Source organism: Prionailurus viverrinus, chromosome C1, assembly GCF_022837055.1.
Source record: "Prionailurus viverrinus isolate Anna chromosome C1, UM_Priviv_1.0, whole genome shotgun sequence".
Taxonomy (NCBI): domain Eukaryota; kingdom Metazoa; phylum Chordata; class Mammalia; order Carnivora; family Felidae; genus Prionailurus; species Prionailurus viverrinus.
In genome coordinates this window covers 143,510,185-143,535,485 of record NC_062568.1, presented here as the reverse complement: position 1 = coordinate 143,535,485, position 25,301 = coordinate 143,510,185, and the positions used below count along the sequence as shown (strand labels likewise).

The following is a 25,301-nucleotide window of genomic DNA, read 5'->3' as shown; positions in this document are numbered from 1 at the left end:
AATTCTACCAGATACAACTCATTTATAAGATAATCCATTTTAAAAATGGGCAAAAGATCTGAAAAGACATCTCACTAAAGATAATGATGGTAAGTAAATAAGCCTAATGAAAAGATGCTCAACATCATTTGTCCCTAGGGAATTGCAAAATGAAATAATAAGATACTACTATACATCTTTTAAAATGGCTAATGTTACAACATACACAAAACTGCTGATTTCTAATAAGGACATAGAACAACAGGAACTCTTCATTGGTGGTGGTAAATAAAAATGGTACAGCCACTTTGGAAGACATTTTGGCAATTTCTTGCAGAGCTAAACAGAATCTAAACATACAATCCAACAATCACATTCCTAGGAATTTAATTTACTATGCTAATTTAAAAACTACATCCACACAGAAACCTGCACATGAAAGTTTATAGCAACTCTAGTCATAATGGCCCAAAACTGGAAGTAACTATGACCCTTCAGTAGGTAAATAAACAAACTCAAGTACATCAATACGATAGGTTATTATTCAGTGATAAAAAGAAATAAGCCATAAAACCACAAAAAGACATGCATGTATTTTAAATGCATATTTCTAGGTGATAGAATAAGATTGAAAAGTCTGCATAGGGTATGACTCCAATTTTGACACTCTGGAAAAGGCAAAACTCTAGCAGTGGTAAAAAGATCAATAGGTGCTAAGAATCAGGGAAGCTCAGGATATTTATAAAGGTGCTAAACTATTCTGTTGATAATGTAATTGTGGTTACATGACATTATACATTTGTCCACACCCATAGCACCCACAGTACAGAGTAAATCTTAATGTATGTAATTTTCGTCTTATGTATGTAATTAAAAAAAAAACACATCATTTAGAAAGTTGGGGGATCCCAGAATGAAATACAGACTGTGACAAAACAATCTAACTTTATTACAAACTCATGAAACAGCCTCACTGAAGATGAGGCCAAAGGTGCTGATCTAAGTAAATTTGGAAATAGGTGAAATCTGTAAGGTTAGAGGCAACAGAAACTGCATAGTAGTGTACTTGAGTTAATAAAGTTGTTTCCCATGAGGATAAAGTTGTTAACTGTACCAGCTTAACAATTCTGATATTTCCATATGTGTATACTGAAATTGAACAAGTAAGTAAATGAATAGTGGATGGTTGGAGTGGGAGTTTTCAAGTAAGAAAGAGGAGGAAGTTAAATGAATCATGCAGTAATGAATTAGAGTTGGAGATACTAGAAAGAACTCATCTTTACCTTATTATAGACACAGATGATTATATGTAGAAATACTTATAGATATGGGTATATACACATTTGGTACACACATGTATTTTTCTGCTCTGTCAGCTGAGAAGGCCTAAAGGCAACAACACTCCAGTAGCAACAAGCTCACCTAGTTCCCAGATCTTGGTTTGTAGTACCATTGTCCAGTAAGAGGAACTAGAGCTCCTTGGAGAAATGGCTGATTCTAGGATTGATGCAGGAAGTATACAAAATGAGCATGGGCCATTTTATAGTGCTAGTAAGCAAGTGTTCAAATATACATGCATGTGTGCACGTGCTTATGCACACACACACGATTGTATATCAAAGTGGCATAGGAAGCAATTGAAAGTTTCCAATGGCCAAAACTTGAATGATTTGAGCAATAAAATAAATAATGTAGTATTGGATTATAGCCCAAAATATAAAATAAATATCCATGAGTCTATATAGAATGTAAATAAATGATTGAATAAATAAATGGGGAAGAAGAGACACAGTGCCCTAGCAGAGGAATTCCACTCTGCCTTGAAGAAAGTAGAGTGTAACTCCCCATTCCTTAAGCGTGCACTGGGCATAGTGACTTAATTCCAACAAGTACGGTATGGAATAGGTGGAGGCACCTGAAAAACACTACCTCAACCAGGTGATCAAGGATAGCATTCACATTGATAAGTCGTGTTGATAGTATATACCCTTGATATGATGTGATATAAATGTTATTTTTACTTCTTTGGACCTCAGTGCCCATAACCCCAGCCATCATGAAAACAACAACACACAAATAGTAATTGAGGAACACTGTACAACATACCTGACCAATACTCCTCAGAATTGTCAAGGTCATCAAAACAAGGGAAATCTGAGTAAGAGTCTAAGGAAACATGAGTCATCATAGCTAAGAAGAGCCAAAGCAGACAGGAGTACTAAATGTAATGTGGTATCATGGGTGGGATCCTGGAACAGGAAAAGGACATTAGTTAAAACCTAAGGAAATGTGAATAAACTACAGATTTTGGTTAACAAATGTGTATCAACATTGGCTCATTAATTATACAAATTTACCATACTAATGTGAGATGTTAATAATAGTGAAAAACAGGTGTTGGTTATATAGCAACTCTGTACTATCTTTGTAATTTTTCTGTAAATTTAAAGCTGTTATAAAATAAAAAGTTTATTTCAAGAAAAAGTTCCATTTTATATGTCTTAAAAATATAAACTATATTGTCAGAAAGTATCAAGTTGCTGGGATTCAGGATGGAAAGAAGGAAAAATTATGAAGAGGCATGAGAAAAGTTCATTATCTTGCCTTTGGTCCTGGTTTCACAGTTGTATTTATATGTCAACATCAAATTCTACACTTCACATATTTGCAGTTGATTTTATGTCAGTTATATTCATTAAAGCTTTTTTTAACAAATAGGGAACAAACAGAAAAAAAGTAACAAAATAATAGACCTAAAGCCAATTATATCAATAATTGCAGCAAATGTAAATGATTTAAACAAGACTCAGCTATGTGTTATATATAAGAAATTGACTTTAAATATATTGATATAGTGTTTAAATGCAAAAGACTGGAGGGAAAGATATGCCATACAAATACTATTTGGTAAAATTTGTGTTGGCAGTATTAATATCATACAAAGTTGACTTCAAGAAAATTAGCCAGGATTAAGAAGGGATATTTATAATGCTCAAAGTGTCCATTTGGTAAGAAGATAAAACAATCCTAAGTATATATGAATCTAATAACAGAGTTTCAAAATACATGAAGCAAAAACTAATATACTGAAAGGAGAGAAATACGAAAATCTACAAAGTTGAAGACTTCTTTAATCTTCTCTCAGTTATCTATGGAACAATTAAACCAAAAATCTGAAAGAATATAGAAGACTTGAAAAACACCATCAATCATATTGACCTAATTGACATTTATAGTATACTTAACAATTATAAAAGACACTCTTTTCAAATGTTCATGGGACATTCACCATCAAAGACCATATTCTTGGTCATAAGACAACAATTTAAAAATTTAAAAGAATTAAAAATCATGTTCTGACCATAATGGAATTAATTAGAAATCAGTAAGAGAACTAGATACCAGGGAAATTTTTCAGATACTTGGAAATTTAAACAATACACTTCTAAATAATCCTAGGTATTATCCCAAAAAAAGTAGAGGGAAGGAAAAAAGATAAGAGCAAGAATCAATGAAATTAAAAACAGAAAGAATGGTAGAGAAAATCAATGAAAACAAGAGGTGGTTCCTTTAAAAAAATACTTAGAATGTTTTTGCCAGATTTACCAAGGAAAGTAGGCAAATTACCACTACCAAAAATGAAAGAGGGGATGTAACTACAGATGCCACAGACATTAAAAGGGTAATAAAGAGATTTGAAACATTGTATTCACATAAATTTGACAACTTAGTTGAAATAGACCAATTGGTGAAAAACAAACTACCAAATTCACCAAAGATGAAATAGACAACTGAATAGTACCATATCTATTAAAGAAATTGAATTGGTATTTTTAGCCTTTCAAAAAAGAACTCGTGGCCCAGATAGTTTTCCTGACAAATTCTACCAAATATTTAAGGAAAAAAATGATACCACCTTTTTGCAGTCTCTTCCAGAAAATAGAAGACAGAATACCTCTCAACTTGTTTTATGCCCTCATCCTTAACCTGATATCAAAATCATTCAAAAACGGTAATGAAATTAAAATTTGAAAATATTTCTTATAAACATATATACAGAATTCTCAAGAAGTATTCATAAGTTGAATCCAGCAATATATAAAAAGAATAGTACATTAAAACCAAGAGGTATTTATCCTGGGGATTCAAGCCTGGTTCAATATTTGAAAATTAATCAGTAACTGTAATCTATCATATTAATAGACTAAAGAAGTAAAACCATATGATCATTACCAATAGATGCTTAAAAAGCATTAGATAAAATTAACATCCCTGTAAGGTAAAAATACCTAGCTAGGAATACAAAGAAACTCCTTATCTCAATAAGGGGCAATTACAAAAAATGTCAACAGCTGACATAATAAATGATGAAAAACTAAATGTTTTCTTTCTAAGATTGGGAATAGGGCAACGATGTCCACTCTTGATACTCTTTTGTTCAACATTATTACTAGAAGTCCTAGAAATAAAACAATCTGTTCAAAGATGACATGATTGCCTTCATAGAAAATCCTAAGAAATCTACAAAAAGACTCATAAAACTAATAAGTGCACGTAGCAAGGTTGCAATATACAAGGTTAAAATATGAAAATAAGACCTATTTCTATACACTAGCAGTGAACAATTGTAAACATTTTTTTAAAGTACATTTACAATAGCTCCAATTTAAAAAATGGTATGTAGGTATAACAAAATATGTGCAGGATCTAAATGCTTAAAACTTTAAACACTAATGAAAGAAATCAAAGACCCAAGTATCATTAAGAGATACATTATGACCATGGATTGAAAACTCATTGAGATGGCATTTCTCTCAATAAACACAATCTTTTTTTTTAAATTTTTTTAACGTTTATTTATTTTTGAGAAGAGAGAGACAGAGCATGAACAGGGGAGAGTCAGAGAGAGAGGGAGACACAGAATCTGAAACAGGCTCCAGGCTCTGAGCTGTCAGCACAGATCCTGACGTGGGGCTCGAACTCACAGACCGCGAGATCATGACCTGAGCTGAAGTCGGACACTTAACCGACTGAGCCACCCAGGTGCCCCTCAATGAACACAATCTTAATAAAGTCCCAGCAAGATTATTTTTGTAGGCATAGACAAACCTAAAATACATACGAAAGGTTAAGGAAGTCTAACAGTCAAAACAATAAAAAAAAAAAAAGTTGGAAGATTTACCCTATCTGGCTTAAGACTTACTCAAAAGCTACAGTAACCAACATAGTAGGGTATTGATGAAAGAATTGACACATCAAATCAGTGGAACAGGACAGAGTCCAGAATAGACCCCGACAAATATATTGTTAATTGATTTTTGACAAAGCTGCAAAGTAATTCAGTTGTGAATGGATATATAAATTGTAAATCCATACACTGGAATACTATTCAGTAATAAAAATGAGTCAACTATTGAAACACAACATGGATGAATCTTAATTGTTATATTGTGCTAAATGAAAGAAGCCAGTCTTAAAAGGTTGAATACATTTATAAAATACAGGAATCCATTTATTTTTAAAAATTTTTTATAAATGTTTATTTTTATTTTTGAGAGGGAGAGAGAATGAGTGGGGGAGGAGCAGAGAGAGAGAGAGAGAAAGAGAGAGAGAGAGAGAGAATAAGTGGGGGAGGGGCAGAGAGGATCTGCATTAACAGCAGCAAGCCTGATGCAGGGCTTGAACTCACGAATCATGAAATCATGATTTGAGCCAAAGTCAGATACTCAACCAGCGAGCCACCCAGGTGCCCCATGAATCCATTAAAACATTTTGTGAAAGGCAAAACTGTTACCCTAAAACCTTTATTTGAATAGCAGAGGTCATGGTCATATTATGTGCCCTCTATGTGGAACAAATAACATCATTTATGTATCGAGTATGCTTCCATGTGTTTCTTTTAACCTCGAAACTCTGACGTGTATAGTTATGCTTGGCCTCAGCATGATTGTAAACCTAAAGGTAGACATTGAAATCACATGGCTATAATGTGACCGACCATCTAAAGGGAAACATTCTAATAGCAGATTTTTAGACTCGAGACAGTATATCCAAGAACTAATTCTTTTATTCGCACTTCCTCATCTTTGTTTGAAAAATGCTGCATTTGAAAAAAATCTTTACTTCTTTTGGTAATCACTGTTGTGCAGTACGAAGGAGCTCTGATCTAGGAGCCAGAAGACTTAAGTGACTTTGGGCAAGTGACTTCGTGTTTAGAAGTTTGTTTTCTCATCTTAAAGTTAATAACACCTGTCCTGCCTACTTAATTTGTAAAGATCTGATAAGCCAGTGGAAACCATTTTATATGTTGTAAAGTAATTGGTAAGTGTAAGTTTTCATTAGTATTATTAAATATAAGGAAAAAAACCCCAGGATTTTGTGGTATCTTAAGATAATCAAAGGAGATTCAACTCTGAAAATTGTTATGATCTCAAAAATTAATGCAGAATGAATAATAAGGACTTTGTGACCTCAAAGTTGATTACTCCGGTTTTATTATCACACGTTATTTAAATTATTACTAGAGTATAAAATATGCTCTTGTATCAAATTTGGAGTACAGCGCTAGACATCTTAGTACAAATTAAAATTCTGAAAATACCGTCGGGATGAAATACGAGCAATATACTTCTTAAGATTAATTTGAATTATGAAGGAATTCTGTTTTAGTTAAAGCTGTAGTTGTTTCCTTCTATCAGTAGATGCCAGTAGAGTTCTTCTTTTTAATAAAGTCAAATTGCCTAAGTACTTCCATAGCAACAACTTCCTGGTCACATTACCATATATAGGAACATGCTCTGCAGACTAAAGGTTCTACTTTCTATAAGGACTTGGTAACAAATGGAAACAGTTTTATTGAAGAAAAAAAAAAAAGCCCAGATTTCATCACTAGATGAAGCTTATTTCCCCTTCCTCCTTCTATCCCTCCTCCTCCTCCTCTGCTTATTTTGCTGTAAGCATTATGCATTGTTTTAAATAAATTAATCTTAGTGTTCTAGTTAGGAATCTGGATCATCTGTACTAAACTTGAGCAAGGTTGAATATGCCTAGCTAAACATATTAAAAATGAATATGGTGAGACAATTGTTAGGATTAACTTGTGCATTTGGCAAGGGAATACCATGAGTATGATATTTTGGAAGGTTAATGTGTCAGAGATGAGTGATTGAAAGAAATGACTGGAAGTAGAGAAAACAAATTATTTTAGAAATCAACATTTGCACTAATAAAAATGACACCCAGAGAATGAACAGAATTTAGTAACAGACTGAATATACAGAAAAAAGAGTTCAGTGACATTGCATAAACAAAATTAAAACATTTTCAAGTATTTGATTTTTATGCAGACCTTCAATTTGTTAAGAATGAATGCTTTCTTCAACGTATTTATTGAGTCTGCAGTATATGTATTACATTTATGAATTCAAGTGACTCACAATTTGAGACATAAATTTACAAACAGCAAGTTTTAACACAAAGATTTAAGATTGGTGGAAACAGGTGAGAGTGATTTATTTTCTAGGAAATATGTGGGAAAACTCAGTGAAGAGGTGACAATCAGAGTGGTCCTCGAGGATGAATAGAATTTCTCCTAAGATAGTAAGTCAGAGAATTCAGGAAGTTCATCTCCTTCTGCCCCTATAGTCCTTCCATACTCTGAGGTGTTTATTAAAGACTGCAGAAACTTGTTCAGTGTCTGTTTTGTGTAAAGTACTGTCAGCTGTTAATAAGTTATCTATTCTTGTACACACGTATTTACACAGAAAGCTGAAAATGTTGAAAGTTTAGTCCTATAGATCCTGTTGGCCATTTGTTTACATTGATACTAATTTTATTACACAAGACAAAGTGTACACAAAGGAGCTGTTACTTGGCAAAATTCATTAGTCAGTTTTTCGTGGATATGTGTATGTGTTGTCCTAATTTGATTACATTATTGCTCCTACTTATTCTTTTTATTATGATTGTTCCTATCCTATTAAGCAGTTGGCAGGAAATCTGGACTAACATATTTTTTTTTAATTTTTTTTTTTAACATTTATTTATTTTTGAGACAGAGAGAGACAGAGCATGAACAGGGGAGGGGCAGAGAGAGAGGGAGACACAGAATCTGAAACAGGCTCCAGGCTCTGAGCTGTCAGCACAGAGCTGGACACGGGGCTCAAACTCATGGACCGCGAGATCATGACCTGAGTCGAAGTCGGATGCCCAACCGACCAAGCCACCCAGGCGCCCCTGGACTAACATATTTTTAGTTAGATTCTTCTCTCTCCCAAGGAGAAAAGCATATAGATTTCTCATCCTTTAATTAGTGTCAAAAGGCAAGTACTCAAAATCATCATTAAATGCCACAGGTTACTTTGTTTCCTGCAAATAGACAGTTGCAAATTTTATTTACTTTTAATCAAATGAGTTGTTTCTAAGTCAGACCTAATTAGGGATCAGGTAAGCAGTAGTACTCAGTGTTTAGTTTTAAAAATTAACGTGTTTCCGTAATCTAGAAGGAATTTGTTTTCTCAGTTGAAATGTCTTGTTGTGGCTGATTTTATATCACTGTAAATCTTATATTTTGTTCCTTTTTTTCAAATTTTAGAATGTTTTAAAATGTACTGCTGATAGGGCACTTGTCAGCAGATTGTCAGTTTGATAAGCAGTAGTCCCATACTTCGTTTTTGTAGTTCCTGTATATATTAGACTTAAGTCAATGAGTTAGCAACATTCAGTTCTTTGTTTTAAATGCTAGTTCAAATTTTTCTCAGTTAAAACACATGTCATATAGTTGTTTTGCAGAAGTTTTTAATATTCATTTTATATGAGTTTTTGATGAAAAGTTAGCTGCTTATAAGGATTCATAAAATCTGTACATTAGCTGATTTCCTGGAAACCACACACAACCTTTTTAACCTATTATATTTGGAAAGTGGTTTGGCCTTGAATTGTTTGCATAGGGTTGTAATACATGTTTAACTAGTTTTCCTTTTTAAAAATTTTTTTCAGTCTGTATATAAAGCCTTACATTTAATGTTGTCATTAACCTATTTATTAATATTAAACAGTCTTAAGTTTAAAATATTTCGGGCTGCTATCGCAAGGCTTTAAAGTCCCCATCTTTAGTTGAAATGAAGAATTTTGCTAAGAAAGGCTCAGTAATGTACTGTTTTATATTAACAGGAAACAGAACAGCAGTAGTGGTTTGAATACCCTGCAAACAGGAAGTTTGACACTTGCATAGCTCTTAGCTTCTGTGCAAGAAGTTGTTGAGCTCCTTCTGGAAATATTTTCAGTTACTTTAAGTAAAGTGCAAATGCACATGAATGGCAGCTTATAGAGAACTACCCTGTAACCAGTATACAGGTACAACTGCTCTTCAGAAATTGGAAGGTTTTGCTAGCCGATTATTTCATAGACATTCTAAAAGTACTGCACATGATCAGAAAACAACTCTGGAAAATGACAGCCTTCATTTCTCTGAACATACTGCCTTATGGGACAGATCAAGTAAGTTTTTTTTTTTTTAATGATACATTTTTAACTAGAAGCTAAAATACTAATTGGAATTTTAGAATCAAACATAAAGAGCAATGTTTTGTTTGTCTTTTTATGATTTGCACAAGGACATTTTGCAGGATGAAGTTGCAAAATTCCACAAAAACTTGATTATAAGTTGAACTGAATTGTTTAGTTCATTGTTTTGTTTTATATCTGACCACTAAGTGAGTATCAATAGGAAATCTTTCTACAAAATTATTATCATCTCTAGGGTATGTTACTGTTTTTTTGTTTTTATTTTTCTTATATAAAAGTGAAGAGCCTAAACTTTAGAAATAATAATCAGGTTATTTTTAAAAAATTGTTTGGGTTCATAAGTCCTAAATTTCAAAGGTCAGAAGACTTGAATTTATAATTCAAGTTCTATTATGTTTACTATTTTTTATTTTTAAATGCACGTGTGAAAGTGACTTCAGTTCACAAGCAGGATTTCTAATACAAAAGCATAGTATAATTATTCGGTGTGAAATCTTATATTTATAACATTAGAAATATCAAAAGCTTTTATAATTATATTTTATGTTACTTATAATTACGGTTAAAGGAGGAAAAAGTTGTTTATGCATACATCACATTCTTTCCAGGCATGTTAAAATGTTTGGACTTGCTGCTTTGCTAAAATGGTGATATGTAACCATTTTTGGTGGCGTGCACTTTTAAAAGATAAATTTCACGTATAAACAATACCAGTGCCTCCATTCCACTTCTCACCTTGGACCCTCCCCAAGGTATTTTTGTCATTGTGATTAAAGGAACAATAGAATTACCCTTGGTAGCCTTGCCCTTTTTGGTGTGTTTGTTAATCAGATAGCACTAGGTTTTGCCCTTTTCTGTTTGTATATTCCATAGCAGTCTAAAAACACAGTTTAAAAAGACAAAACAAACCAAGAATGCTTTACAAAATTTACTCCCTATTTTTTACAGTACCTTCATAGTTCTATAGAAGCTTATTTGAATTATTTGTTTACTACATCAGAATTTTTTACCTTCTTGGAGCTGTTTTAGGGAGAAAGTAAAGAACATATATATGTAAAATTTTTCTTATTCTAAAGGTTTTGTTTATAATTAATCCTTACCATATAGCAGGTGGATAGGTGAGGAATCTCAAATATCTTCAAGTCAATGAACTGTTAACTATTGAAATAATACTACATTATTAAAATTTACCATGCAACAGAAGTTTGTTATTCATTCAACTTGCCCTATTCTGTTAAATTGCAATCTCCTAGGTCCTTTTGGAAATCTTGCATTTTAAGACCTTTTAATTAAATGTTCAATGAAGAATGAGGACACTACTGAATTAGTTTCTGTTTCACTGATACCTACTCATCCAAATAGTGGGTGTTTAGTAAATGTATCTCAAATGAATGAATATCACAGGCTTGTAATAATTAAAAGTTATGTTTGAACTGTACTGTCACTATATTTTTTTAATGTATGGGGCCTGATGTTTTCTGAAACACATTTTAAAACCTGGCAATTGAAGATAACATCATGAGCCATGATTTCTTTTAGAAAAAGCAGACTGATAAAATGCTGTTAACATTTTTCTTTATTATGATGTCACAAAATAAACTAGTATTCTTGTACACAAGTAAAATTATATGCAGATCTCATAGCCCTGCAAATAATAGGCATACTTAAAGAGTAACTGTATCCATTAATCAAGTATTCTTCTACTTTCTTCTTTCATATCCCCAAAATAATCAAAACAGACACAATAATGTTGTATGTTTAATGATGAGTGCAGTAAACATGGAGCTCTAGTCTTCTACTATGGAATGTGTTGATATAGAGGAGAAAACACTGATACAACAGAAAAAGAGGAATCCTATCATTTCAAAATTCCAAGGTTTATTTTTGTGCTGAAAACACCAATTATCATTTACAGAGTGAGTTATGGAAGGAATTTTGACTATATGGGTTTTTATGAAAACCACATTCTTCAAAGCTACTCAAAGCATTCTACTTGTATGACTTGTTTGACAAGGAAAAGGAATGTACTATCTACTGATAACAAACACTCTGAATATGCTTGTTCCAACAGTGCTATTTTAAGAAATCAGCTAAGCACAGAAACTACATGTAATTTTTTAAAAATTAGATGTGTGAACTATTGAGTAAAGGTTAACTACCAATTTAGGTGTTTATGAAATGTAACAAGTTTTAATGCAAGTTTCTTTCTTCTCTAGTGACACTACGTATAGGAAGAAATACAGAATAAAAGCCAAATTGTAGTTTCCAGGTGGTTTAACTGTGTTTCATCTTTTACTACTAAATTAAGTAACAGGAATTCCTGTTTGATGGCATAAATATTTAACAGCTGATGCCATCCACATATAAGTACATGTTCAAAAGAAAAAAAAAACATGGAGGAATTCTGCTTTTTGTTCTGACTCCGAATGAATGGGAATATTGACATTCATTGAATTCTCTTTGTAGCAAATGTATTATGGTTAGCTTTTAATCTTCCTTTGATCATAAATGGTGTATCGAATTATATAATGCTGAACTTGATTGAAGTTTTTGCGTTTTAAATCTTAGACTTTATACACTTAATGAATGTCTAATAACAACATTTAAAGGACTGAATAGGTAAATACCGTCAAACACTTTACTTATTCTCCTTTCCCATTAACTGACAGGCTATTTTTTCTGGTAGATACAAATCCATGAGTGAATCTTAGATTTAAATACCATATTAAACAAATAAGCAATTTTGCATATGGATTTCTTCAGGTAGAGTAAGATAACTAAAGTGGTTTATCAGACCACCTTATCTAGTCAGTTTTACCTTTCCAGTGCTCATACAATCTTCAAGATGATTCACTTTCATATTTATTTCTTAGGCCACTGAATCTGTGTCATTGTAACTTCTAAGCTAGAGGACCTTCCGCATTATCCTTTTATCTACTTTTTCCATCTGTAACTATTCCATAAGCTTCTTGGTAGTAATCCATTTTTATTTATTTGGCAAACTTTTTTAATTTCTTTTTTTTTTTTTGAAGTTTATTTATTTTTGAGAAAGAGAGAGACCGAGCAGAGATAGGGCAGAGAGAGTGAGAAAGAGAGAATCCCAAGCAGGCTCCACACTATCAGTGCAGAGCCCTGCATGAGAGTCAATCCCACGACACTGAGGTCATGACCTGAGCCAAAATCAAGAGTCAGATGTTTGATCCAGCCACCCAGGCACCCTTTGGCAAATGTTTCTGAGAATTTACTATCTCATAGTCTAAACATGCTCTAAGAAAAATAAGATCTAGTTCTTACCCTCCAAAACAAGAGTAGGAAGAGCATACATACGAACAATATTTAAGGTATAGTGAAAAGGTCACTTAAAAATGTATAAGTAGCTTAATGTGGAGCTTAGTGTAAGAAGAAATTAACATTAGGGGAGATGGGACCTTCAAGAATATAAAGAATGAATTGAATTTGGAGACTCAAAGAAGGAGGAAAGATTATTTTAAGAAAATAAACAACATACACAAATAAGTAAAAACATGAAAATTTAGGATTTACTTATAAGACATAGTAAGATATTGTCCGGAAAGGTAGTCTGTAGATCTGATCTTTGAAATCCATTAGATATTCAGAATTTTGGACTAAATTCTAATAGTGAGGAGCTAATACAGTTTTTTTTTTTTAAGTGGAAAATAATATGTATGCAATCTTTTGTTAAAAGAGCCTAAAGAATTTGCTTTTTAACTTGCCTAATAAGGGAGAAGTTAACTTGCTAACTCTACTACAAGGAAATGTATTTGGATACTATACATATTCTGTTTGAGCTGGGCAGTTAATTAGAACCAAGACTTTTGGTCACTACATGAACATGGTAATGAATAGTCAGACAGTGGATTCCCTTTATAATAACAGTGCTTATTTAAGGTGTTTCTTCTGCCTGGAATTCCTTTTCCTTTCTTCTACCAATGGTGGGATCTGCTCGTACTTTTAGACCCTGCTCAAGTACTATCCCTGTAACAAAATCACAAAGCATTCTATTCCTCTGTTTTTCACTCTATTAGAATTCATAATCTCTTCCTATGTTCTCATATTATACTCACTTAAAATACGGTTTATTTTATAGATTTTAAATTATATTACCTTAGTCCTTAGGTTACGTATCTCCCCTATTTGAACTCCTAGAAGGCATGAATTTGTCAATTTATTTTTGGTATCGCCAGCATAGTTCTCAATAAACATCGGAGTTTTTTGTTAGATTGCCATCAAATATCACCATGGCCTTACACTAACGGGCTTTCTCTAATTTGTTCTATTGTGATCTTTGCAGTTTATCTCAAAGACCTGTGGTCATTAACCAGAAGCCGTAAAATGCTGACCTGAATCTGGAAAATATTACATGCCAGAGGCACTAAACTTTTCACTGTTACCTGTGTATTTTGATCACGATTGTTTATATGAATTTGAGTAATCAGCAGCCCTTTATACTAAATTAATCGGGATATTAAATGATTTAAAATTAGAAAATGTTTCCATGGACTATTTGGCAGTGCCAAATAGTGTAATAACATAAAAAGTAGCTTTTACTTGCTTGTAAGAATATTTGCAAGAATAGCCATTCTACATGGTTAGGGAAAAAGGAAGGTTAAGTATATATTCTAGGTAATGTCTTGCTACTCAGAGTGTATTAGCAATCCAACAGTATCAGCATCACCTGGGAGCCTGTTAAGGCAGACTTTCAGGCCTATCAAACCTACTCAGAATCTGCATTTTAACAAAATTACCCAGCTGATTCATATGCACATTAAAGTTTGAGAGACACTTTTCCCCTAGTAACATTTTAATCTGATTGCCAAATAATATATCTTCACTGGAGAAAATTTGCAAATCTTAGGAAAGAAGAAAGGAAAAAGTAAAAATAACACTATCCCACCAAAAGATAATCACTGCTAACATCTTTTGTGTATATAGTCTTGTGATAGATACACAAGATATATATATATATATATATATGTATATGTATACACACTATATATATCTTGTGTATCTATAGTCTATTTGGTGCATAGATAAACAAATTTCTACCAGCCCCTAAATTTGGATCATTTAGCATACAGTGTTTGATAACATCTTTGCTAATCACACAGAGGTGTTCCACAAGGGCAACCGGGTGGCTCAGTTGGTTAATCATCTTACTCTTGATTTCAGCCCAGGTCATGATCTCACCGAGGTGAGATCCACCCAGTGTGGAGCCTGCTTAAGATGCTAAGGTTCTCTCTCCCTCTACCCTTGACCCACCTCAGAAAAAAAAAAAAAAAAAAAGAGTTGTTCCACAATATCTTTTAAGATGGCTGTTTTGTATTCAGTTGTAAGAATACATCACAATTTATTTAACATATCACTGGTCATCGAGATTGTTTTTAATTTTTTGCTATTATATAAAAAATGCTGTAATAAATATCCTTATAGCTAAATCTTTGTGTATGTTATTTTTATATTTTATAGGACAAATTTAGAGAAATGTTATGACTATTTTAAGGCTTTTGTATTAAATTAATTGCACCCTAAATGTACATGTAATATATCCTTTTGGAGTTAAATTTGTTTCAATGTTCAGAGAAGACATTTAAAATCCCTACTATAATTTTCTGGCACATCAAGCATGCTTTATTTTCTCCTTTATTATTAGTGTTTATCAGATTTTTCCACTTTTCAAAGCTGGTCAGTTATTAGTAGCAAACAGTCTGAGAGACATGTTTTATTTGTTTCTTTTAAATGTTTATTTTTGAGGCGTGTCTGGGTAACTCAGTCAGTTAAGCATCCGTCATCGGCTGAGGTCTTGATCTTGTGGTTGGTGGGTTTGAGCCCCACATCGGGTTCTCTGCTAATAGTTCAGACAGAGCCTGGATCCTGCTTCAGATTCTGCGTCTCCTCTCTCTGCCCCTCCCCCACTTGCTCTCTCTCTTTCTCTCTGTCTCTCAAAAATAAACGTTAAAAAAATGTTTATTTTTGAGAGAGAAAGAGAGCATGAGCGGGGGAGGGGCAGAGAGCGAGGAAGACACAGAATTTGAAGTAGGCTCCAGGCTCTGAGCTGTCAGCACAGAGCCAGACACGGGGCTCAAACTGGTGAACCACATGACCTGAGCGGAAGTCAGACACTTAACCCACTGAGCCACCCAGGCTCCCCATGAGAGACATGTTTTAGTTGCCGAATAGAGCATTATCATTACGTGTTCCTTGGTAATCAGCAGAGCATAACTTAGTTGGGTTGGAGATTCAGTCATATTATAAAGAACATTACATAATTCTGATTGTGCAATATAGCAGTGACTCCTGTCCCTTCACTGCCACATTTCCTGGGTGGAATATTTTCATATACATTATCACATGAAACATTTATTTACTCTCTGCCAGGCATTGTTCTAAGGACACTGCATATATTCGTTTATGTAACCCTTTAAAAAAACCAGCTTTTAATACCTGTTCTGTGAAACCTTTCTACATGTGTGTAAGAAAAACAGGTCTTTGGCTTCTAGAGCGAAGATTTGTGTCTTAAGTTTCCTGTTAGATGCAGAGACAGCGTGCTATTATGAGGACCAAGAAAAGCAACAGGCTAGAAAGAGAACTTTGAAAATAAGATGTCCATGTGAAAAGAGCCAGTAAGCTGGAAGTTGGAGTGATGCATTCTCTGAAGGATTGAATATTACTTGCAAGCCCTAAAGTAATGACTGCTTTCAACTATGCTCTTAACTAGTTATGTAACTAGTATGACCCACTTAGGATACAAATAAGGTTTCATCTTTTTAAAAAATTTTTTTTAATGTTTATTCATTTTTTTGAGAGAGAGCGAGGGAGACACAGAATCTGAAGAGGATCCAGGCTGTCAGTACAGAGCCCAATGCAGGGCTCAAACTCACAAACTGTGAGATCATGATCTAGCCGAAGTCGGACGCTTAACCATCTGAGCCACCCACACGCCCCAGTTTCATCTTTTAAATATTCGAATTAATCATTTGCATTCATCTACTCATACTGGTAGGGCTGCTAAGTAGCTTTTCTCTTGGGGTCTCCTTCCAGCCCCCTTCACATCTTGCTAAACTTCTGACAGTTTACTCATTACAGAGAGTCTAATCTTTCTAAAGTGTAGATACAGAGAGGAGTATTTTGATTAGTATATAAGCTAGTGGTCTCATTTTTAGCTTCTGTTGATTTTGCCACTGCCACGTGGTTTTACAGTTCAAAACTGATCCCGAAGGATTTGATGTATACTTGCACTTGATGTGATGACACTGACCCTTGGGGAGATCTTAGTGGTTCTTAAATAGGAGGGTGACCACCCTTTCCAGTGTTATGCTCATCCAAGGAATATACCATAGGATTTAGTTTCCTTAATTTATAATTCTGTGCCTTTTGATCCTGACTTCTATGTCAGGTTGAATGTGTGAGAAGGTTATCTTTTAGTTTAGCCCTTCCCCACCCTGTACCAAAATCAGCCTTCCTCTCTTTTTTTTTTTTTTAATTTTTTAATATTTATTTATTTTTGAGACAGACAGAGACAGAGCATGAGCAGAGGAGGGGTAGAGAGAGCGGGAGACACAGAATCTGAAGCAGGCTCCAGGCTCTGAGCTGTCAGCGCAGAGCCTGAACGCAGGGCTCGAACTCACGAGCTGTGAGATCATGACCTGAGCCAAAGTCAGACGCTTAACCTACTGAGCCACCCAGGTGCCCCAGCCTTCCTCTCTTAAACATCTTTTCCAGGGATAGCAGACTGGTTGTCTGTAACCCAAATGTAGCTCACAGATATGTCTTGTTTGGTCCTCAAGGTATTTTTTAAAATAATTGAATTTGGCACCATTCTTTTATATAAAAATATAAAATACAATGGTTTTAAAACTAGAGATTTCATATTAACATCTGGACTTCATATCCTTGAAATATTAAAGAAGTTGATTTCAGTGGCTTCTTATTCCCATTAAGAACAAATGGGCAGCACTGAATGAATATCCTCTTTAATCAGGATTAATACTAATTTATGCTAACCTTTACTTCTATTGTTTTGCCTGTATGGCCTCTGTAGGCACTTAAATTTGGCCTATAGTGCCTCCATTGTTGAGCCTAAATCACCAACTCACATTCTCTTTTCCTCTTTGATAAAGCTTACTTAGTGTGCCTTCCTACTCATGGGCCACAGATACTATCACTAAAATTCATGAAAGAAATTCTGGTAATTCTGAATCTTAGAAAGAATGGGGTCTAGGTTTTAATCCCTTTCTTTTAGAATCCTTGTTTTATTTTTAATGCGGATCTACTTCCTCCTTCCCTTTAATTAGTTTTGTTTACGATTGGGTATTAAGAAGGAACAGCCTGGGGCGCCTGGGTGGCGCAGTCGGTTAAGCGTCCGACTTCAGCCAGGTCACGATCTCGCGGTCCGGGAGTTCGAGCCCCGCGTCGGGCTCTGGGCTGATGGCTCAGAGCCTGGAGCCTGTTTCCGATTCTGTGTCTCCCTCTCTCTCTGCCCCTCCCCCGTTCATGCTCTGTCTCTCTCTGTCCCAAAAATAAATAAAAACGTTGAAAAAAAAAATTTTTAAAAAAAATAAAAAAAAAAATAAAAAAAAAAAAAATAAATAAAAAAAAAAAAAGAAGGAACAGCCTTTATCTCACTCCAAAGGGTTTTTGTTAGATCATTCCCCCAAGCTAATGGATGCCTACCAGCCTTATATTTACATAATTAAGTTGTCCACTAAAGTGATTCTTCCCAGAACATAGAAGACCCGCTTCAAGCCACTGTCTCTACATCCATAGAGAAGCACTTGATAACTTTCTAAAAAACTAAGTATAATTTGTGTATACCATAAACTCACTTGTTATAAGTACAGTTCAATGGTTATTAATAAATTTATAGAATTTTGTAGCTATCATCACATTTCATTTTTAGAATATTTCCATCCCCTCAAAAAGTTCTTTTGTACCCTTCTGCAGTTAGTCTCCACTTTACTTCAACCTCAGACAAATCCTGATCTGTTTTGTATCCCTATGGATTTTTGTCCCTACAGATTTTCCTTTTCTGGACATTTTATATAAATGGAATTATACAATATGTAATGCAATCAATTGTTTCTGGCTTCTTGCACTTAGAATAATGTGTTTGAGATTTATCCATGTTATAGAACATATCAACAATTTTATTGCTGAATTATAGCATGCTTTATGAAAATAACACATTTTCTTTATGCACTCAGGAGTGTTTTTGGTTATTTGATTAACGTTTCTATAGACATTTGCGTATAAGACTGAGTGGACAAATGCTTTCAGTTCTTTTAAGTAGATGTCTAGGAGTAGAATTGCTGGGTCGTTTGTTGAGTTTGTGTTTATTCTTTTAAGAAACTTCCAAATTGTTTTCTTAAGTGGTTTTGCCATTTTACATTGCCACCAGCAATGTATGAGGGCCACATTCTTTACATTCTTGTCAATACTTGATATCATCAGTCTTTTTTATTATAACCATTCTGTTATACGTGAACTATTGTTTGAGTGTGGTTTCAGTTTGTATTTCCCTAACGATTGATGATGTTGAGCATAATTTCATATGCTCTTATGAGCTGTTCGGGTATCTACTTTGGAGAAATGTGTTTTCAAATCTTTTGCCCACCTCCAAAATTTAGGATTTTTACCTTCTTACTATCAAGTCTTGAAAGTTCTTTGTATAGGCTGAACACAAGTTCTCGACCAAATAGATAACTTCCAAGTATTTCCTCTCATTCTATGGCTTGTCTTGTTTTCTTAAATGATCTCTTTGAAGAAGAAAAGTTTGCAATTTAATTAAGTCTAATTTATCATTTTTACCTTTATAGATTGTACTTTTGGTGCCAAATCCTAAGAAATCATTGTCTAACCCAAGGCAATGAAGATTCTTATTCTCTGCTCTCATCTAGAAATCCGTTTTTTAAGTTGTTTTGTATATGATGTGAGATACGGAGTGAAGTTCTTTTTTTTTTTTTTTTTCCTCTTCATATGGTTATCCAATTTTTACTGCACTTTTAATCCAATTTTTAGCATCAGCTATCAGTTTCTTTTAAAAAAATATGCTGGAATTGAGTATTGTGATCCATGAAGATGAAATATTTCTCCATTTAACAGACAGCCTTTAATTTCTATGCAGTTTTCTACTTGTTAGTGAAGAAGTCTTGTTAAAATTGATTTTGTAAAGTTTATATTAAAATTCCAGTTAGTTAACAGTGTAATATTAGTTTTAGGTGTACAATATAGTGAATCAGTACTTCCATAAAACACTCAATGCTCATCACAGCAAGTGTGCTCTTAATCCCCATCACATTTTTTAGTCATCCTCCCACCCACCATGGTTACTCTGGTAACCATCAGTTTGTTCTCTATAAGTTGAGAGTCTAGTTCTTAGTTTGCCCTCCTATCTTTTTTCCTTTTGCTCATTTGTTTTGTTTCTTAAAGTCCATATATGAGTGAAATCATTTGGTATTGTCTTTCTTTGACTGACTTATTTTGCTTAGCATAATACTCTAGCTCCATCCGTATTGTTGCAAATAGCAAGATTTCATTCTTTTTTATGGCTGAGTAATATTCCTGTGTGTGTGTGTGTGTGTGTGTGTGTGTGTGTGTGTGTGTGTGCGCGCGCGCGCGCATGTGTGTGATTGATTTTTAAATATTTTATTTTTGTTAATACTCTTGTGAATGGAGTGATTTCTTTCACATTTGGATTGTTGTTCCTAGTGAATTAAAATCTAACTGATTTTTGTATATTAATCTTACATCCTATGATGTTAATAAACTTATTTATTAATTCTAGTAGTTTCTTTGTAGATTTTTAGAATTTTCTACATATATAATTATGTCATAAAAAAGCAAATAAAGACAGCTTTCTTTCTTATTAATCTGTATACCTTTTTCTTACCTCATTGCACTGGCAAGAATCTCTAATATAAAATGGCATAGAAGTGGTGAGTGTAGACATTCCTGCCTTATTCCCAGTCTTAGGGGGAAAACATTCCGTCTTTCACCATTATATATGATGTAAGCTATGGAGTCCCCTACACACTTGCCCTTTATCAACTGGAGGAAATTCTCTACGAGTCCTAATTTGTTGAAAGCTTTGATCACAGGTGTTGAATTTTTGGAATACTTCTTCCTGTATATTCAGACAATTATGTAGTTTTGTCTTTTATTTTATTAATACAGGGTATTCCATTAATTGATTTTCAATGTTGAACCAATCTTGCATTCCTGGGATAAATCCTATGTGGTCGTGGTATATAATCCTTTTTCTATACTGCTGGGTTAGGTTTGTTAATATTTTGATAAAGATATTTGCATTGTGATGGATATCGGTCTGTAATTTTCTTTTGATCTTTGTCTAGCTTTGGTATCAGACATTATGGAATAAGTTGGGAATGTCACATCCTCCTCTTTATTTTGAAAAAGTTTATATGGAATTGATACTATATCTTTGGATGTTTCATAGAATTCCCCAGTGAAGCCTATGGACCTGAGCTTTTCTTTGTGAGAAAAATTTTAATTATTAATTCAACATTTTAATTTGTTCACGGGTATCTTCAGATTTTCTATTTCTTCTTGAGCTAGTTCCAGCACCTGTGTCTTTCTGTGAATTTGTCCATCGCACCTCAGTTATATAATCAAGATAAAGTTGTTTATAGTATTCCTTTATAATTTTTTAAATTCGTCTAGTGTCAGGGGTGATGTTGTCTTTTCATTTTTGATTTGGATAATTAGTATCTTCTCTATTTTGTCTTATTTTGTTTTGTCATGTTTTGTTAGTTTTAATTTTTCATCAGTCTAGCTTTATCAGTAAGACTTTTGGACTTACTCATTTTCTCTGTTGTTTTCTATCTTCTATTTCATTGAAGTCTGTTCTGATCTGCTGTTTGGTTTTGGTTTAATTTGATCTTTTTTTCTTGAGTTTCTTAAGGTGGAAGCTTAAATTATTGTTTGAGACCTTCCATTTTTTCTAATATAGGTGTTTAAATCTACAAATTTCCCTCTAAGCTCTGCTTTGTCTACATTTCATAAATGTTGATTTTTTTTGTAGGTTCTTTTACATTCAGTTCAAAATATTTTCTTATTGCCCTTTGGATTTCTTTGTGATTTAAATCCAAGTATTTCAGGATTTCCAAATTTTCTGTTACTGATTTCTTTTTTTGTTTGCTTGTGTTTTTTTTGAGAGAGAGAGAGAGAGACAGAGAGAGACAGACAGAGTGTGATGGGGGAGGGGCAGAGAGAGAGGGAGACACAGAATCTGAAGCAGGCTCCAGGCTCTGAGCTATAAGCACAGAGCCCAACACCGGCCTTGAACTCACAAACCCCAAGATCATGACCTGAGCTGAAGTCCAACATTCAACCAACAGCCACCCAGGCGCCCTCCATCTGTTGCTGATTTCTAATTTAATTCTGTTGTGATCAAAGAACATATTTTGAATGATTTTTCAGTCCTTTCAGATTTGAAATTTATTATAGTATTTAGCCTATGCTTAATGTGGAAATTTCCATGTGTGCTTGAAAATACTATGTATTTTGATGATGTTAGGTGCTGTGTTTTATAAATGTCAAAATTTAATGGTATTATTCAAAGTTTTCTCCATCTTTGCTGATTTTCTGTCTAGTTTTCCCATGAATTATTGAGAGGGGAATATTGAAATCTTCAAATATAATTGTTGAATAATGACGCCCTCCTTTCAATTCTCTCATTTTTGTTTTAGTATTTGGGGGCTGTTTTTTTTCAGTGCATATGCATTTCTAATTGTTAACTCTCTCAGATGTATTGGCCTTTTTATCATTATGAAATGTCTTTTTTTGTCTGAAGTACTGTTTTTTTTTTTTTTTTTTTTTTCTCTTAAAGTCTATTTTGTCTGATACTGATTTAGGTACTCCAGCTGTCTTGTGGTTACTATTTTCATGGTATATCTTTTTCTTTTCCTTTTCCTTTCAACCTACTTGTATCCTTAAATCTGAAGTGTGGCTCTTGTAGACAGGATATAGTTGGTCCCTGCTTTTTTCTTTTTTTAATCCTGCCTTTTTTTTTTTTTATCCAGTCTGATAATTTCTGCCTTTGATCCATCTTTGTTCCATTCACATTCAGTGTAATTATTGATATGGTTGGATGTACATCTTCTACTGTGCTGTTTGTTTTCAGTATGTCTTACAGTTTTTGTTGTTATTGTTTCCTTTTCATTTCTTTAGTGTTAAACAAATATTTATTAGGTGTCATTTTAATTTTTCTTTGTTTTTTAACTAAATTTTTAAAAGATATTTTCATACTGTTTGACTTAGGGGTTATAATGTACATTTTATCTTATCGCATTCTACTTCAGGATAAATCTAGTAAATCTATTTAAATCTAGTAAATCTATTTTGATCCAAGATAGCTCCATATCTTCTCCAACGCTGTGTTATTATTTTCACACATATTACATGTGTATTTTTGTAAAACTCAGCAATGCAATTTCATACAGCTGAAGTCCTTTAAAGAAATTAAGAGAACAGATGGGGCGCCTGGGTGGCGCAGTCAGTTAAGCATCCGACTTCAGCCAGGTCACGATCTCGCGGTCCGTGAGTTCGAGCCCCGCAGGCTCAGAGCCTGGAGCCTGTTTCCGATTCTGTGTCTCCCTCTCTCTCTGCCCCTCCCCCGTTCATGCTCTGTCTCTCTCTGTCCCAAAAATAAATAAACGTTGGAAAAAATTAAAAAAAAAAAAAAGAAATTAAGAGAACAGAAAAGTATGTATTTATAAAATCTTTTACTTCTATTTTTACCATTTCCAGCATTTTTCATTTCTTCCTGTCAATTGAGTATTGCCTAGTGTCATTTCCTTTCATCCTGAATGACATCCTTAAGTATTTCTGCTTGCAACAAACATTCTCAGTTGTTTATTTGGGAATGTCTTTATTTCACCTTTGTTTTTGAGGGATAATATTTTGGATAGAGAATTTTTGTGAACAGGTTTGTTTCTTTTTTCTCTTGGCACTCTGAAGATATCATTCCACTGCCTTCTAACCTCTCTTATTTCTGTTAAAAAGTCATTGATCATATTGCTTTTTCCTTGTGCATGATTAGCCATTTTTCTCTTGCTGCTTTTAAGATTTTGTCTTTGTCTTTCAAAAACTTGACTATGATGTGTCTAGGTATGAATCTCTTTGTGTTTATTCTAGTTGATATTATTTGAACTCCTGGATCTGTTGGGTAATGTTTTCCACATTGGACTTTCAACCATTATTCTTGAAATATTTTTTCTTTGCCCTTTGTCTTTCTGCACTCTTTTTAGGATTCCTATTACATGTATGTTGGTACCCTTGATATCCCGCAAGTATGTGAGGATCTGTTCATTTTTCTCCAGTCTTTTGTTCTTTGTATTCTTCGGTCTGGATATTTCTGTTCATCTGTCTTCAAGTTCGCTAATTAAGTCTTTGCCCTCCTCAGATCTTCTGTTGGGCCTATGTAGTGAGTTTGTAAATTTTGGTTATTGTACTTTCAATGTCTATGATTTTTATGTTGTAAATAGTTTCTCTCTCTGTATTGAAACTCTCCTTCTTATATCATTGTCATTATAATTTCCTTTAATTCTTTAAATGTAATTTTCTTTTATTCTTTGATGTATTTATCATAGCTGTTTTGTCTGCCAAATCCTATATTTTTACCTATTCAGAGACATTTTCTGTTGACTACCTTTTCTCTTCATTATTGTCACATATTTTTGTCAAAAAACACTGATTGTTTTAAAATACTATTTTTGTGGCACTTCTGGATTCTGATTCTCTTTTCTTCCTGGTTGTATGTATGTATGTATGTATGTATGTATTTTTAATAACTTTTTTGGCCTTAATATATGGACTGTCCCCCATGGTGTCTGGCTGCTAATTTCTCTGCTAGGAATTACCCTGTGTCTTTGTAACTTAGTTGTTATTCAGTGATTGATCAGAGGTTGTCCTCAAACGCTGTGAGCAAGTCTGCATTTGTGGGTTGAGGAGCACATTCAGTGTTGAAGTGGTTTTCAAGTCTGTACCAGCTTTAAATTTCTGTAGGGTCCTCTGGGGTCTCCCCTACAGGAATAGCTTCCCAGTTAGCTAGGGATATGTTTACATCCTCTCTGACTCTCTCATTTCCATTTTCTGTGTTAAATTTCTTGCTAGACTACCAGTCTGCTGCTCACCCCTACCAAGGCCACAACTTGAGACTAGCAAAGCTGGACACTTGCCCTGTTCATTTCCTACAGTTTGCTTTTTTTATTGACAACATCACTTGTGTGGGATTTTTTGGCTTGCTCTGTATACCACGTCAGCCCCTCTGGCAGCAAAGCTGCTAGTTGTCAAGGCCAGCCCCACCTGATGGAAGTACTACACTGACTGAGCTGTTGGGGGAACAGGAGCAGCACTGAACAAGACCACCTTAGACTCCCACCGTTCTTATACAGAGTTCAGCAGTTTTTCGTGAATAAATGCTTCTCAATTTACTGTCTGTGATTGCTAGGTTCCCAGAGCCATGAAGTCATCGTTTTTGGCAATTTTGTCCAGCTTCTTAGTTGTTTCATAGGAGATTTTCTGGCTTATTCATGGCCCCATCACCAGAAGTCCTAGCTCACCTGGGAGCTTTTCAAATGGCAAGTTCACTTGCTGAAGTTCCACTTAATGAGGTACCATTCTATAGATCCTTTGTACCATTTTGGTACAAAATTTAGGTCTCTGGGAATCAGAACAGTCTGTTCATCATGCCATCCAGTCTGCCCACCTTGCTATACAATCTGTCGTCTTAATCCTTTTTGATGTAAGGAATCTCACAC

The 25,301-nt window shown here is 34.0% G+C and overlaps 1 protein-coding gene across 3 annotated transcripts in view; it reads left to right on the top strand.

Annotated features, from left to right (window-relative positions):
* PRKACB (protein kinase cAMP-activated catalytic subunit beta) overlaps positions 1–25,301 on the top strand; it is a 127,208-nt gene that overhangs the window by 48,035 nt on the left and 53,872 nt on the right. The window contains exon 1 of one of the 3 annotated variants that reach the window (XM_047870595.1): positions 9,181–9,477. The exons of 1 other annotated variant lie outside the window; for it this stretch is intronic. In XM_047870595.1, the coding sequence (XP_047726551.1) occupies positions 9,294–9,477 (184 nt within the window). In that variant the 5' untranslated portion in view covers positions 9,181–9,293. Of the gene's footprint in view, positions 1–9,180; positions 9,478–25,301 lie in introns of those variants that run through there. One more of the 3 variants, XM_047870593.1, reaches the window with a different exon arrangement.